Source organism: Lontra canadensis, unplaced genomic scaffold, assembly GCF_010015895.1.
Source record: "Lontra canadensis isolate GAN:19392208 unplaced genomic scaffold, GSC_riverotter_1.0 scaffold156, whole genome shotgun sequence".
Lineage (NCBI taxonomy): Eukaryota > Metazoa > Chordata > Mammalia > Carnivora > Mustelidae > Lontra > Lontra canadensis.
Genome location: NW_022631150.1, coordinates 2,405,571 through 2,420,230, shown reverse-complemented (window position 1 = coordinate 2,420,230; position 14,660 = coordinate 2,405,571). Strand labels below are relative to the sequence as shown.

Here is a 14,660-nt window from a genome sequence, read left to right as displayed (position 1 = left end):
GGTGAAATAATAAATGAGCAGAGATGTGGTTGATCAACGATAGAGAGTTCAAGTAAAAATTAATAGGATTTAGAACTATGTAACAAACTTCTGGGAAAGTTTAACAAAAATGTTTCCTCTGCAAGTCTAACTAAATATTCATGTAAATAGAAAACACCCACTTGCTAAAAAAGATTAAAAATGCTGAAAACCTTCCCTCCACCTTAGCAGCACAATAAAGATGCATTTATAAAGGACACAGACGAGAAAAATGTGTAATAGAAGAAACCTACATTTCAGAGTTCATCTCTTTTCCCCACCCAATTTGTAATAACCAGGAGGAGTAGAAGTGATCAACACAATAGAAAGTGCATTATTTGTAGGGCTCTTCTCTACTGAAACTGAATGCTTTGGCTCAGGATAACAGGTAAGAGGGACTCATCTGGCAGAACTTCACAGACACTAGAAAGTGATGCAATCAACATCATGTTCACACATATGTGACAGCACAGTAATTTCTGCCTTTTGTTACAAATGGCCATGATCGGTGTGATAAAGATGTCTCATTTGGGAATAAACATGGAGCATTTGTATTTTCCAATTATTGCCAACAATTATTTCTTATATTTAATCCCCTTCATGCTGGGTAATAGGACTGTTGGTAAAAACAAACAGGTTTTGTTTTTGTTTTTGTTTTTGTTTTAATTTTTACTTAGTTACCATACAGTGCAATATTGGTTTCTGGAATAGAATCCATCACTTACATACAACACCCAGTGCTCATCAGGACAAACCCCTCCTTAATACCCATCACCCATCTCCTTCCATCAACACTCAGTTCTCTATCATTGAGAGTCCCTATGGCTTGTTTTCCTCTCTCCTTTTTTTTCTTTTCCCCCTTTCCATATGTTCATCTGTTTCCTTTCTTAAATGCCACATATGAGTGAGATCATATGGTATTTGTCTTTCTCTGACTGACTTACTTCACTTGGTATAATACACTCTAGCTCTATCTGTGTCATTGCAAATGGCAAGATTTCATTCTTTTTGAAGGCTGAATAATATTCCTTTGTTATGTATATATATGAATGTATGTAAGAATAATATTCATATATATATAAATACACACATACATACACAAATATATATAAACACACACACACACACACACACACACACATACACACCCCACATCTTCTTTATCCATTCATCGGTTGATGGACGTCTGGGCTCTCTCCGTGGCTTGGCTATTGTTGATAATGCTGCTGTGAACATCTGGGTATAATGACATTGTCTTTCTCATGGGACTATGATGCTTGAGTACTTACAAAGCATTCTTAGTGTCACAGAGCTAAGAATGGGGGAAGAACTGATAGGAATAGTGCTATAGAATTCATGCAAAAGCAGTTGAGGTAATTCCTTTCAGTCTTCAAATGATAACTTTAAAGCCCTGCAGTCACTTATTCTATCTGTCCAGCATTCCTTCCTTTCTTCCTCATATCCAACTTCTGGTCTCTCTTCCTCTCACTTGGCAGTCACGGGTTTAAGAGCAAGGCTGAGCCTCCCACAGTCCCCCGATCTAGATGTAGTGTGGTTCCAGAACTACACAAATGGAGATAAAGCAATTATCTCCCCTCTTCTTGGGTAGAAGAATGATTTATAAATTTCTAGGCTCTTAACATCCCAAATTTGGGTATTTTGTATTAAACAAACTTTAAATATCTAAAAGGACAGGGATGCCTGTGTGGCTCAGCTGGTTAAGCACCTGCCTTCGGCTCAGGTCATGATCCCAAGGTGCTGGGATCAAGTCCCATATTGGGCTCCTTGCTCCTCCCACTGCCTGCTGCTCCCTCAGCTTGTGCTCCCTTGCTCTCTCTCTCTGACAAATAAATAAAGTCTTTAAAAAATAAAAATCTAAAAGGCTAAATATTCTACAATGAATCTGGGAGATTTAATTTCTTGCCTTAAACTTTAAAGAATATAGCTTTATTGGTTTTCTTAATAGTGATAAGTACAGTTACTAAATACCAAATTGGGAACTGGGATATGGCATGTTTGGTTGCATTCACAAATGTACAAACTTAGAATTGTGTTCCAACATTAAATAGTTATATTTATGTAAATTTAATGTAAGTATAGAGTTTCAAATGTATTTTTATACATTTATACAGTTTGCAGGGTTTCAAATGTATAGAGCAGAAATGTATTATGCCTAGAATGTGTAAACATTTGTACATTCTGTGAATTACTTCTAGCATGAGTTAGGAAAATTGAAAAATTCCAGAACCAGAGAAGTTTCTGCTTTGAAATTCTAGGTAAAGCTTAAATGTTTTGCATTTAACACATTTTTTTTATTAGTGATTATATCAGACAGGTGTGTGTGTATGTGTGTGTGTATGGCAGGGGCAGAGAAGGAGACAGAGAGACACAGAAAGAGCAAGAGTCAGGGAGATATTTTAAAGAACTGGCTCATGGGATTATAGGGGCTGGCAAATCCAAAATACATAGGCAGGATAGTAACTCAGGGAGGATTTCTCTGTTACAGTCTTGAGGCAGAATTCCTTTTCTAGGAAACCTCAGTCTTTGCTCTTAAAGCCTCAGCTGACTGGATGAGGCCCATACACACTATGGAAGGTAATCAACTTTCCTTAAAGACAGTTGTAGTAAATGTTAGTCATTCTACAAAATACCTTCATAGCAACATCTGGACTAGGGTTTGTACAAACTGGGAAATCTAACCAAGTTGACACACAAAATTAACTATCACATGGCCAATGTACACATGAAAAGATGTTCAACATCACTAATCATCAGGGAAATGCAAATTAGAAACATGATGAGAGACCACCTCATACCTGTCAGAATTGCTAAAATCAAAAACAGGAAATAACAAGTGCTGGTGAGGATGTGGAGAAAAAGGAACCCTCATGCACTGTTGGTGGGAATGAAAAGTGGTGTAGCTACTGTGGAAAACAGTATGAAGGTCCCTCAAAAAATTAAAAATAGAACTACCATGTAATCCAGTAATTCCTATTGCTGAGTGTTTACCCAATAAAAATGACGACACTAATCTGAAAAGATATATGCACCCCTATGTTTATTGTAGCATTATTTACAATAGTGAAACTATCAGAACAGCCCTAGTGTCCATCAATAGATGAATAGATAAAGATGTGGTATATATATATACAATGGAATATTACTCATCCATAAAAAAGAATGAAATCTTTCTATTTGCAACAACATGGAAGACTCTAGATAGTACTGTGCTAAATGAAATAAGTCAGTCAGAGAAAGACAAATACCATTTGATTTAACTCCTATGTGGAGACACAAAACAAAGAAAAAAGAGACAAAGCAAAAAACAAACTCTTACCTATAGAGAACAAACTGATGGCTATCAGAATGGAGGTGCATGGCGGGGATGGGTGAAATAGGTAAGGATTAAGAGTACACTTGTGATGAGGACTGAGTAATGTATGGAACTATTGAATCATTATATTGTACACGTGAAACTAATATAACATAGTATGGTAACTACACTGGAGTTAAAATATTAAAAAATTAACCAGTAATCAATTTAATTAATTGATATTATCCAGATAAAATATGATTTTTAAACATTTTCTTTGTTGGCTTTTGGAGATTTTAGTTCTCAAGGTAAGACAATAAATATTTGTATTTGTTTAAATGTCTCTTCTAAACTGGAATTGTATATTAGAGGTATGAGATATTTGTAATTAAAATAAAGGAGAAATAAACGTGACATTTTGGCCCATACATCAAAAGAGGATTTCAGACAATCTCAAGGGTAGCCTATATTTATATGTATCAATCTTTGCTATTCTTATGGAATTCTAAGATATCAAGATTATCTTTGATCATCCCACTGGAAAATGAAAGACTATAACTGATACTGGGTCAAGATATTTATTAACTGGGAAAATAATTTGAATTCATACAAGCACCCCCTTTTAATATAATAATGATACATAACATGATATAAAGTTGGTGGGGGGAGATGTTTATCTTTTTAAAGAAGAAAAACTTACAGCTGAGGAAAGGGAGCAAAGTAAATTTAAAAGTTTCACCTGAAGAATCTCCTTTAACTTTTCTGAAACTCAAATTACATGTATTTTAGATCACTTGATATTATCCCACAGAACACTAGGCCCTCTCATTTTTTCGTCAGTGGTTTTTTGTTGTTGTTGTTGTTGTTGTTGTTTTCCTGTGTGTTTTTATTACATCAGGTTCCTTGGTCATTTCTTCCATTGTGTCTAATTTGTTATTAACCCCATCCAAGCAAACTTTAAACTGCTGTATTTGGGGGGAGGCTGGATGGCTCTTCAGTTAAGCATCCAACTCTTGATTTCAGTTCAGGTCATGATCTCAGGGTTATGAGATTGAACCCTACGTGGGGCTCTGCTCTAGGCATCGAGCCTGCTTGAGATTCTCTCTCTCTCTCCCTCTGACTCTCCTACTCACGTGCTCTCTCACCCTCTGTCTCTCCCCTCTAAAATAAACTACTATATTTTTCACATCTAGAAACTCCTTTTGGTTCTTTGTTACATCTTCCATTTCTTTTCTCATTATGGCCTTGTGTGCTTTTGCATTCTTGAGAAGTTGTGAATATGTATAATATCTGTTGCAATGTTCCCAATCTACTAATTGCATCATCCCTATCATTTCTGAGACTGTTTCTACAACTGATTTCTGTCCTTGTTAAAAGTCCCATTTTTCTCTCTTTGTTGTCTGGTAAGTTTTGCTAGGATGGGAGGTGTTCTGTGTTTTACTTTATTAAATGTTATATTTATGTTATTTTTCTTTAAAGGGTATCTGATTTCTTCTGGCAAGCAATTACTTATTTATGGGTGAACTTGCTTGTTCCTAAGCTCACTTAGCCCTGCCTAAGTCACGGCAGGGCTAAGTGACCTTTATGCAAGAGGTAATCTAGCTCACTTCTCTGGGGTGGATCTTCTGGAATCTCTTATAAATGTTCCATTACTAGGTGAGTTCTCTCCACTCTGGCGGGAGAAGATCCAAATTATTCTCAGCTCTGTGTGATGCTACAGTTCTCTGATACTCTACTTTTTCCTCAGAGGGTGTTGTTGTCTGGCCCTATGAGGTTTTATCCTGTGCACATGCAGTCTGGTATCAAAGACTTAAAGGTCTTTTGTGCAGATTTCTGGAATTCTCTCTCTTCATAGCTTCCTCCTCTTGGACACTCTGTACTTCACATTCTAATGGCTTAGCCTCCCCCATTCCAATTTTTTATCTTCAATCAAAGATATCTGGCTTCTGTTGCAGTTTTCTTTCCCTGCACAACTATCCAGAAATTCCCTCCTGACAGAACAATCACCTCAATTGTATATCTTCTCTCAAGGTTCACAGCCATGTACTGCCTGTTGTCTGGTATCTGAAAATCTAAGAAGTAGAAAGTTGTAGATAATGTGCTATCATCTTATTAAGAAAGTGACACATTCACTGTGTGTGTGTGTGTGTGTGTGATTTTGTATTACAAAATTTAGTGAAAATATAACATTTTACTTTAAAAAAGTTATCTGGATCCCTGATTCCAGCCGTAAAAGAGAAATAGGACCTAGAATTATCCTCTCAGTATAAGTCACTAGAAAACTAGAAAAAAAAATGGTCATGTAGAATAGTCTACTATCCTTTTTATGGCTGCATGGTAGGTACTCTATTTAGTGGATATATCAGAGTTTATTAAACCAGTTCCTGATAGATGAATACTCGAGTGATTTTTAATTTTTTTTTGCTATTGTAAATCGTACCAAAATGAACAACCATGTAAAAATGTCTTTCACAATTTTACCAGTGTATATTTGAAATATGGTTTTAGAAGTGGGATTGCTGGCTTGAAGGCTACGTGCATATATAATTTTGCTAGTTATTGACAAATTTTCCTTTGCAGGTATTTTATCATTTTTTTATTCCCACCAGAAATGAACAAATGCCCATTTTCTTATAGTGTGTTATCAGACTTCTGGATTTTTGCCAACATCTTAGGTGAAAAGAGGACTATTAGTGTAATTTTAATTTGTATTTCTCATTATGAATTATTTCTCACTGAACATCTTTTTATGTGAGTTAAAGACACCTGTACTTCCATCTTTATGAATCACCTATGACTTCCCATAGCTCATTTTCTATAGGTTTATCTCTTCTTTATTTTTAGAAATTCATTTTATGAGGTCTGAATCAGTTGTAGATATTTTTCTCAGTTTGTTATTTGTCTGTCTAATTTGCTTGTGATATCTTTTCCCATGTAAAGATTTTTTATTTCTATGTTATCAAGTTTATCTATTTTTTCCTTTCTTGCTTTTGGATTTTGAGTCATGGTCCTGAAAGTTTTTCTTGCTCCTAGGTTGAAAAGAATGTACCCACAAATTTACTGAGTACTCATATAGCTTCATTTTTTATAATTAAATCTCATCGCCATTTGGAATTTTTCTTGGTGTATGGTGTGGAGAATGAATCCAATTTTATCTTTTCCATATGGCTTTGCAGTTATTCCAACATGACTTTTTAAAGTCCTTCTTTTGCAATCGTCTAAAAGGCTGTTTTTATCTTATGCTAAATTTTCATATGTAATTGAATCTATTTCAGATTTTCTATTCTGTCTCATTGATTTATTTATTCATGAACCAGCACTATTAATTTCAGAGATCTTACATCTTTAACAATTACAGTGTTCAAAAAAAAAAAAGTTGTGACAAAGTCACAGGTACTGTTGCTGTGGAGTGACTTAGACTGTAACTCCTGGCCTTTAAGGCCTGTTGGTTTCTATATTTTTGAGCCTGGGCCCCAGCCTTGCTATGATGCCTTTGAGCTCTAATATTTTGCAAAAAAATTTATTTTTAGTTTTGGTAGTCAAAGCTGGTTTCTGTTGCTGATACAAAAACTCTTACTGTGGCCCTGTGTATATATTTTTCATGAGTTGTTTATCTAAATTAAAGGGATGCCTTTAACAGTAAGAATTTTAGTCAAAGTTGGGAGTGGGGAGAAGAAGGTAAGACTCTGACACTCTGGAGATGGGCGGTTCGGGGCAGCATGGGGCAATTTTAAATAGAGGAGACTGGTGTTCCTTTCACAAAATGTGGCGAGAACCATTTCTCTATATTAAAATCGCCTTAACTTCCTAGGGCATAAAGAGAAATGAAAATGTTGGCAAGGATGCTTTTAGAAGAAGCGTATCAAAGAAAAAAATCATTCCCACTAGAGGAGACCTGAGAAGCATCAAGATCACTGCTCCTTCTCTAGTCAAGGTCTGGACTATTGTAGAAGCGTCTCCACTTCCTTTTGTGGTTAGCTGCAGGCCCAGATGTCGACATCAGAGAGTTTTCTTTTTAAAATATAGATTGGATCCTATTTACTCCTCTGCTCAAAATCCTTGAATGTCTCTTTTTCTTAGAGGATGAAGTTAAATTTATCTTTCATCAAGATGCTTCAAAATCTGGCCTCAGCCTTGGTTTCCAAACTTGTTTTTTAACAACCACCGCATCAAACATGCACTATAGTAGTAGTAATAAGAGTAATTTTAGGGGCGCCTGGGTGGCTCAGTGGGTTAAAGCCTCTGCCTATGGCTCGGGTCATGGTCTCAGAGTTCTGGGATCGAGCCCCGCATAGGGCTCTCTGCTCAGCAGGGAGCCTGCTTCCTCCCCTCTCTCTCTGCCTGCCTCTCTGCCTACTTGTGATCTCTGTCTATTCATTATTTTAATGAATAAAATCTTAAAAATAAAAAAGAGTAATTTTAAAGTAATAAGAGGTAGTAGTGTTGGTGATTGTCTAGCTATCAACACAAGCAGCATTCACCCCTGTTGACTTTAGCCTCAGATCATTCCGCAGGACTTCACTCTCCCCGGCTTCCGGTGAAAGAGCTTGCACACATAACTACTATGCACAACTTCCAGAATAACAAGAAGAATGGTCTTTTGACATGATATTTTAACTTCAAATTAGACAAATAGACTGCTTCAACTTCTCATTGCCCTTCCTTTAAACTTTATGCAGCTATGAAATGAAATGGTTGCATGTCTTCACATCAGAGCCAAAAAAAAAAAAGCAAGCTGTTTGGTATTTTCTGAAGTGATGATCTTATGCCTTCATTACAATAAGGAGCCGTGGGTAATAGCATAGGCTCTGGATTGAAACCCTGGTTTTGTTACTCACTCCTTGTTTGACCCTGGGTAACCTTTTCCCTCTGGGCTTCTCTGCTGAATGGGAGACTGGAGATATGCATATAAAGCAGTCAGTGCGGTGTTGGGCACTTACTTTTTCAACTGGAAAAGTCCCTAAGACACATTTGACCATGTTATGACTAGACAATGAACTTAGTGTCTGTTACAGTGGTAGTAACGGACTTGTGTAAGAAAATGAGCCGATCAATTTACAGAGTTTGCCACAGTTTCAATTCTATAAGTTGCATCTCCAAAATGTTTTAACCTGTTTTGGTCCTCCATATTTCTGGGAATTACTTGTCGAATCTCAGCCTTGGAGTCTGGGGCTTTAGTTGAGATTTATACCCACTGTTTTTAGTATGATTACCTCATAATTGGTGGTGTGTTTTTCCTGGTTCTCTCTCTTTTCGTGATGTTAGTGCCACCATCATTGATGATACATACCTGGATCCAAACTCATTAAAAGTTGCAAAATGGGGGGTACCTGGGTGGCTCAGTGGCTTAAGCCTCTGCCTTCAGCCCAGGTCATGATCTCAGGGTCCTGGGATCGAGCCCCGACATCAGGGTCTCTGCTCAGCGGGGAGCCTGCTTCTGCCTCTCTCTCTGCCTGCCTCTCTGCCTACTTGTGATCTCTCTCTCTCTCTGTGTCAAATAAATAAACAAAATCTTAAAAAAAAAAAAAGAAAAAAGTTGCGAAATGGTGACATTGTAACTACCTCAGACTTTTTTAATGTATGTTTGCTAGAATATTTCTATAACGAGAAAGTTCCCCCATGTACGATTTTGTTACCCGGTGGTATTTTTGTTCTTTACACATTTCAATTTAGTATAAGAACTGGTATTTTGACTGAATACTTAAACACAACACATTAGAGCTTCAAAGAATTTTCAGTTTAATCTAATTCAACACTTGATTTTATGGGTGAGGAAACAGACCCAAAGAGGTTAAATTAGTTTTCCAATTTCTAAAAGCTCATTAGTAGTTATCAGAGTCAATAGGAAACAAGATAATTTGAGGTGGGTCTATTTGCAAAAAGACTAATTACAAAGGTGTGGAAGAGGTATAAAGGAAGTTTCAAAGGATTGTACTGAAACTTGGGGCTAAAGGCTTCAGAGTTATCATCATTTCTAAGTACCAGAGGACAAGGTGAGGGACAGTTATAAGGCCCTGTAAGAAAGTGGATCCTGTAGGATCCGCCCCTTGAGAAAAGCAGTGACTTCCTGTTGAGGACCAAAGTTAGCCTGAGGTGACTCATAAAGTTCCAATCCCCTTCCTCCCTCATATCCCCTACCTGGCCATTGATCAACTCTGATTGATAAAAAGAAAGCAAGGAAGCCCATTGATTTAATTCATACAGATTAGCCTCCCAAAGCAGAGACTGGGGGTATATGAATGGAGAGGGATCTGGAAGAGAGACTCAGGAACAGATGGCAAAGTCAGGATTCGGTTCATATTCTTCTCCTCCTCTACCATTCTACCATGCATTCAAATATTTAACTACATGCACACGTCTTATATTTATAGAAATAATCCATGGTCCAGAATCATGTTATCTTCCTGTAGAATAACATTTGTTTGTTGAAGGTCTGGAATTACCTTAAGCCAATTTCAGGGTTTGAGAATTTTTTTCTGGGTTACTCAGATACCTGGAGACAGGGTGCTATCCATGTAAGGCTCATTTCACTTTTATTTCACTCCCTACTTTTTGATTATATCTTCCTCGCTTTTGTCCTTCCAGGTGTTGTCAAAAATGTAGCTCAGCCTTTCAGCTGTGTAATTCAGACTCTCAGAAACTGCCAGGCCCAAAGCAGCTCCAACTGCGAAAACACCCTCCAGATCCCTGGCCTCTCTTCCAAAATCTGGCCAGCTAGTTCCTCATTATCTCATTAGTGCCTCAATGCCTTTATTTTAAATTTCAAATTTTGTCTAGCATTCTTAGGCTTATTCAGGGAGAAGGAAACACCTAATCTGTCATAATCAGAAGCAGAAATCTCTCCCTTGTATTTCCCTAGCTCTTTATTAGGAAAATTCTTTACTCTATCTGTAGGTGTTCTCAAAGGGGTCCCAAGACCTGTCTCTGAGTGGAAAAGGACTAGACTCTGAGTGAGAATATGATTCTGACCAGTACACTTCAGTTTTGCTGCCATGCCTTTTAAAAGTGGAAAGAGGTCATAGTCTTCATGATATTATGCTGCTATCATTCAGTGACTGTGATTTAATTCTTGTCAAAAGCTTCTAGGGAAGCCTGCTGTTTATGATAGGATCTAAGCAATACGTTACCTATTTCCCTGGGTTCCTTCTTTCCTCCATGCAGAATACTAAGTTATGAGTGTACAGTGAATTACATAATACCCTCAATTCCCTGCATTTATTAAGGTAATATAACCAGAAAGTATTGCATCTGATTTATATTATTTTAGATTCCTCTGAAATGCTTTCATTGAATTAATATTCAATATTATGTTCTTGGTGTCCAAAAATATTAAATATAAACTTGAAAAACATATAATATCTTACAAATCCACATTCAATTCTGTTGTATTGCTTAATGTACTCTATATCAGATTCTATAATAAAGTCTTTATAGAATTCCATGCCAGGACAAGACTTGACTCTTTGTATGAATATATGTACTCTTATGTATTTTCTTTTTATTTTGGCAGCCAAAATACATGGAGCTAAATTTAGCAATAATTAAACTATTAATTCATCCCAGACATTTGATACTTCTTTACTGGTTTCCTTATTGATTTCTGATAATTTGAATGATATTTACATTACTACATGTAAAACATTATGTTGTTTTGTCTGTAGCCTTAAACACTTTTTGGAGTTAAGAATATATTGTATTCCCATTTATCTTATCTGAGGAAACAAAGAAAGGCAAACTTGTCACCTAAAACAAAAGCAGGAGATCCTTGTCCATTTAAGGCTTAAAATTCACCATTTTACCTTTTCGTGAACAAACATTGCCCCAAGATAGGCAATGATTTTTCCCTGTTGACCACTATCATATTAGATGTCCTTTTGGATTAGAAAAATTGCTCCTTCTTTACAGACAAATTGTAAAGGAAAGTCTTTCATTCCTCCAGGACACACTAAACCAGGCTTGGCAAGCTAAGATCAGGCTGGGTCTCAGTACCCCACCTGTCCTCTCTGCCTCCACAGAGACCCCATATCTGAGTTGAGCCATCTGAATTTAGGTGTATTTGAGTGTTGATCAACTGTAAAAATGGAAATTTCACATGGTTCAATCTAATACATGGCATTTAAGTTTCATTAGCTAAACCAGCCATTCAGGTAGTAAGAAAGAGCCTTAGCACCAACTAGAATCCATCATATTGCACTGGGGGTTTGGGTGATCTTTAAAGTTACTACATCAATTCAAAGTCAAACAAAGCAAACAAAGTAAAACAAAAATAAAAATTGTGTGTATGAAAAAATGGCTCTGAAAAGATCTGGAAGGGGTCAAAGTTGAAATGATCTAAAAAGGTATAGGTTTTAGAAAATAGTTTTATATATAATCTCATATCATATTGTGTAGCAAAATGCAATGTGAGAGTTTAGGCATTTTAGTTTTCCACACCTGGTCCTAATGAATTTCCAGCATGTATTGTTTGGGGCCAGGATGGGGCAGAGGCTTATGTACTGCCACAAGAGTTTGCAGGTTTGACAAGTTGTTGGAAATAATAGTGTATATCTATTAGGAGCCTGTCAATATTTTACTCCAGTATGATAGCTGATTCACTAAATATCTACTTTCCTAATGAGATCAAGTCCTAAAGCAGACAGAGAGCATATAGATCCCAGCTGACATAATTTCCTTACTATAAATTTCCTTCTATCATTTTACACGCCTTTAGAAAAAGCTAATGTCACTTGCTTCGTTGAGGATATGGTTGTGTAGCTGCTAGGTGTTTTTCTCACTATTATTTCCTACCTTCTTTTAACTCTACTATTCAACTGTTTTATCCTTCCTTTTCTTCCAAACTTGAATTTGCATTAATAATTTGCATTATTCTACTTTATTTACAGAACTCATTAATCTCGGTTCCCATCTCTGAGATGGGAAGTCCATAGCCGTTACCTTATTTCGCTGCAATTTTCACTGGTTTTCCTAATTAGAGCATGTTGAAGAAGTTCTGTGAGAACTTACACATGTTTTTGATCCCCAAAGAAGTAGATCTCTTCCTTTTCATCGCTCTTAAGCAATCCAGGTATCCTCCCCTCCCGCAATGTAGTGCATTTTGAAAGAATCCACTGTCTCTTAATTTCCTCCTTTCATCTGGTGGATGATGCTTTGCCGAGTGGGGTATAGACCCCTTATTCTGTGTCCAGAAAGCATATTGAGCGTGGGGAGGGGTACTTTATAAGAACCTAAGTGAGAATGCGAAGTCATTCAGAAGTTGGAACCAATCAATTAATCATTAATGTTAACATAGCCACTGGAATTTTCTAAATGGAAGGTAGCAGAGGCCGACCTGATAAATGATGCCAGCCATTTCCCGAGCGCCGCGGTCGGGAATCGATGGTCGTCCAGTTCGGTCCCCCGCTGCGGCGCTCTAGTGGAAATCCTTCGGCTTTGCGCAACGCGTGCGTCCCCGCTCAGCCCCAGCGCCTTTGCGCTGCTCCGTACCAGACTGCGCGCAGGGCTAGCCCGGCAGGCGACGGAGGGGGGCGCCCTGGCCACGGGGACCGCAGCAAAAGCTCCCAAAGCCCAGAGCGTTCTCAGAAGAGACTTTTTTTCTTTCTTTCTTCTTTTTTTTTTTTTTTTTTTTTCCTTTTGCGCCAAGCCGCCGTCGTTTGCGCTCCGGCCTTTGGCTGACTCCGAGTCTTCTTAGGTGGGGCCGGTGGGTGACGGCGGAGAACCCCGGCCCGGCGCCGCGCTCGGGGCCCAGCCGACGTCCCGGAGCCGCGGCGCCGTCGGTTTCGTCCCGGCTGGAGCTTCCCAGCAGGGCCCTCCTCCGGGGCGGGCCCTGACTCTCGTGGCCGCGACGAGTGGGCGGCCGAAGCCAGTGGCCCACGGAGCGAGCGGCTGCGAGGAGTGGCGAGACTGCATCGGCGAGGCTGGCGCTGGGACTAAGCGGCCGCGGCGCGCTCGGGCGAGAAACGAGGCCAGGAGAGGAGGAGGAGGAAATAGAACAGATGAAGGGGAGCCGCCGCCGAGGAGGGAGGCGGGTCCTTTCGGCAGCTGCTGTTCCGGGACGCAGCCAGGGGAGTCTGCCCGCCCGAGAGGTGCTGGCCAGGTAGCTCCCCACCCAGCGGGCACCCTCCCCGGCCGCTCCCAGCTCCCGGCAAGGAAGACGCCGGGGCCGTGCTCCCGTGGTCAGGGCGCACCGCACCCCGAGCGCGGCGCCCTTGAGCTGCACGGCGGCGCACGTTTGCGAGGCGACTTGTCTGCGGGCCAGGAGAAGGAAGCCCTGTCCCTTCCCGCTCAACCTGGCGTCCCCACCCCTTGTACTCTACACCCTGCCTCGGACAAGCAGCGCGGCCACGGAGGCGCAGAGGAGGGGTGAGCCGCCGCCGGGCAGCGGCGTCCCTTCGGGGGAGAGGGCGCCTGACAGGAGGCGGCGGCGCGGCGCAGAGGGCGCCACGCGCGATGGCAGCTGCTTAGCCCGGCGCGCGCGGAGCAGCCCGGAGCTGTGGCTGGCCAGACGGTGCGGCTGGGCGGGGGACGCCGCCGCAGCCCGGCCGGGAGAGATGAGCGCCGAAGCGGGCGAGGGCATCACTTTCTCGGTGCCACCCTTCGCCGAGGGAGGAAGCTGCCGGAGGGGAGGAGCGGCGGTGGCAGCAGAGGATGAGGAGAGCCAGCTACCGCCGCCGGGCAGCTTCTGGAACGTAGAGACTGCCGCCGCCCCTGGCACCGGTTGTCCCGCCGCCACCTCTGGGAGCAGCGCCACCCGGTGCCGGGGCAACTCTAGTAGCGGAGGCGGCCGACGGACCACGGTGGCATATGTTATCAACGAAGCGAGCCAGGGGCAGCTGGTGGTGGCCGAGAGCGAGGCCCTGCAGAGCCTGCGGGAGGCGTGTGAGACGGTGGGCGCCACCCTGGAGACCCTGCATTTTGGTAAACTGGACTTTGGAGAAACCACCGTGCTGGACCGTTTTTACAATGCAGGTGCGTATGCAACCCCTTCCCCATCCTCCACGGTCAGGGGCCACGTTTTCCCTGGCCGCCGCAGGGGGGGCAGATGTTTTTCTAGGCAGCAAGCGTGCTTCCTACTTCTTTACTTCTTGCCCCCACCTTAGGGGCAGCGAGCGGCGCTGCGTGACTGCTCCTGGCGCTCGCTGCTCCTGGGAAAGAGTGGGCGCTGGTGCAAGATCCTATGTGTATTTGTGCTAGACCGACTGACTCACCCACACCCACCGGCCCGCGCTGGAGCATGGGTCTGTGTGGTCCTCATAAAGAACTTTTCAGTTGAGCAGTGCGAGATAGTGCCCCAATCAGCCTTTGTCCATTTGGTGTCTTGGTTTCTCTTCTG

At 40.9% G+C, this 14,660-nt stretch overlaps 1 protein-coding gene across 3 annotated transcripts in view; it reads left to right on the top strand.

The window, feature by feature from the left end:
- The first annotated feature begins 13,456 nt into the window (after positions 1-13,456).
- Positions 13,457-14,660, top strand: part of MAP3K5 (mitogen-activated protein kinase kinase kinase 5) — a 194,706-nt gene continuing 193,502 nt past the window's right edge. For 2 of the 3 annotated variants that reach the window (XR_004381165.1, XM_032844827.1), the window contains exon 1: positions 13,777-14,296. Coding sequence is in view for 2 of the 3 variants with exons in the window: in XM_032844827.1 (XP_032700718.1) it covers positions 13,879-14,296 (418 nt within the window). In the remaining variant the exon portion in view is untranslated. Of the gene's footprint in view, positions 14,297-14,660 lie in introns of all 3 variants that reach the window. The other variant, XM_032844826.1, reaches the window with a different exon arrangement.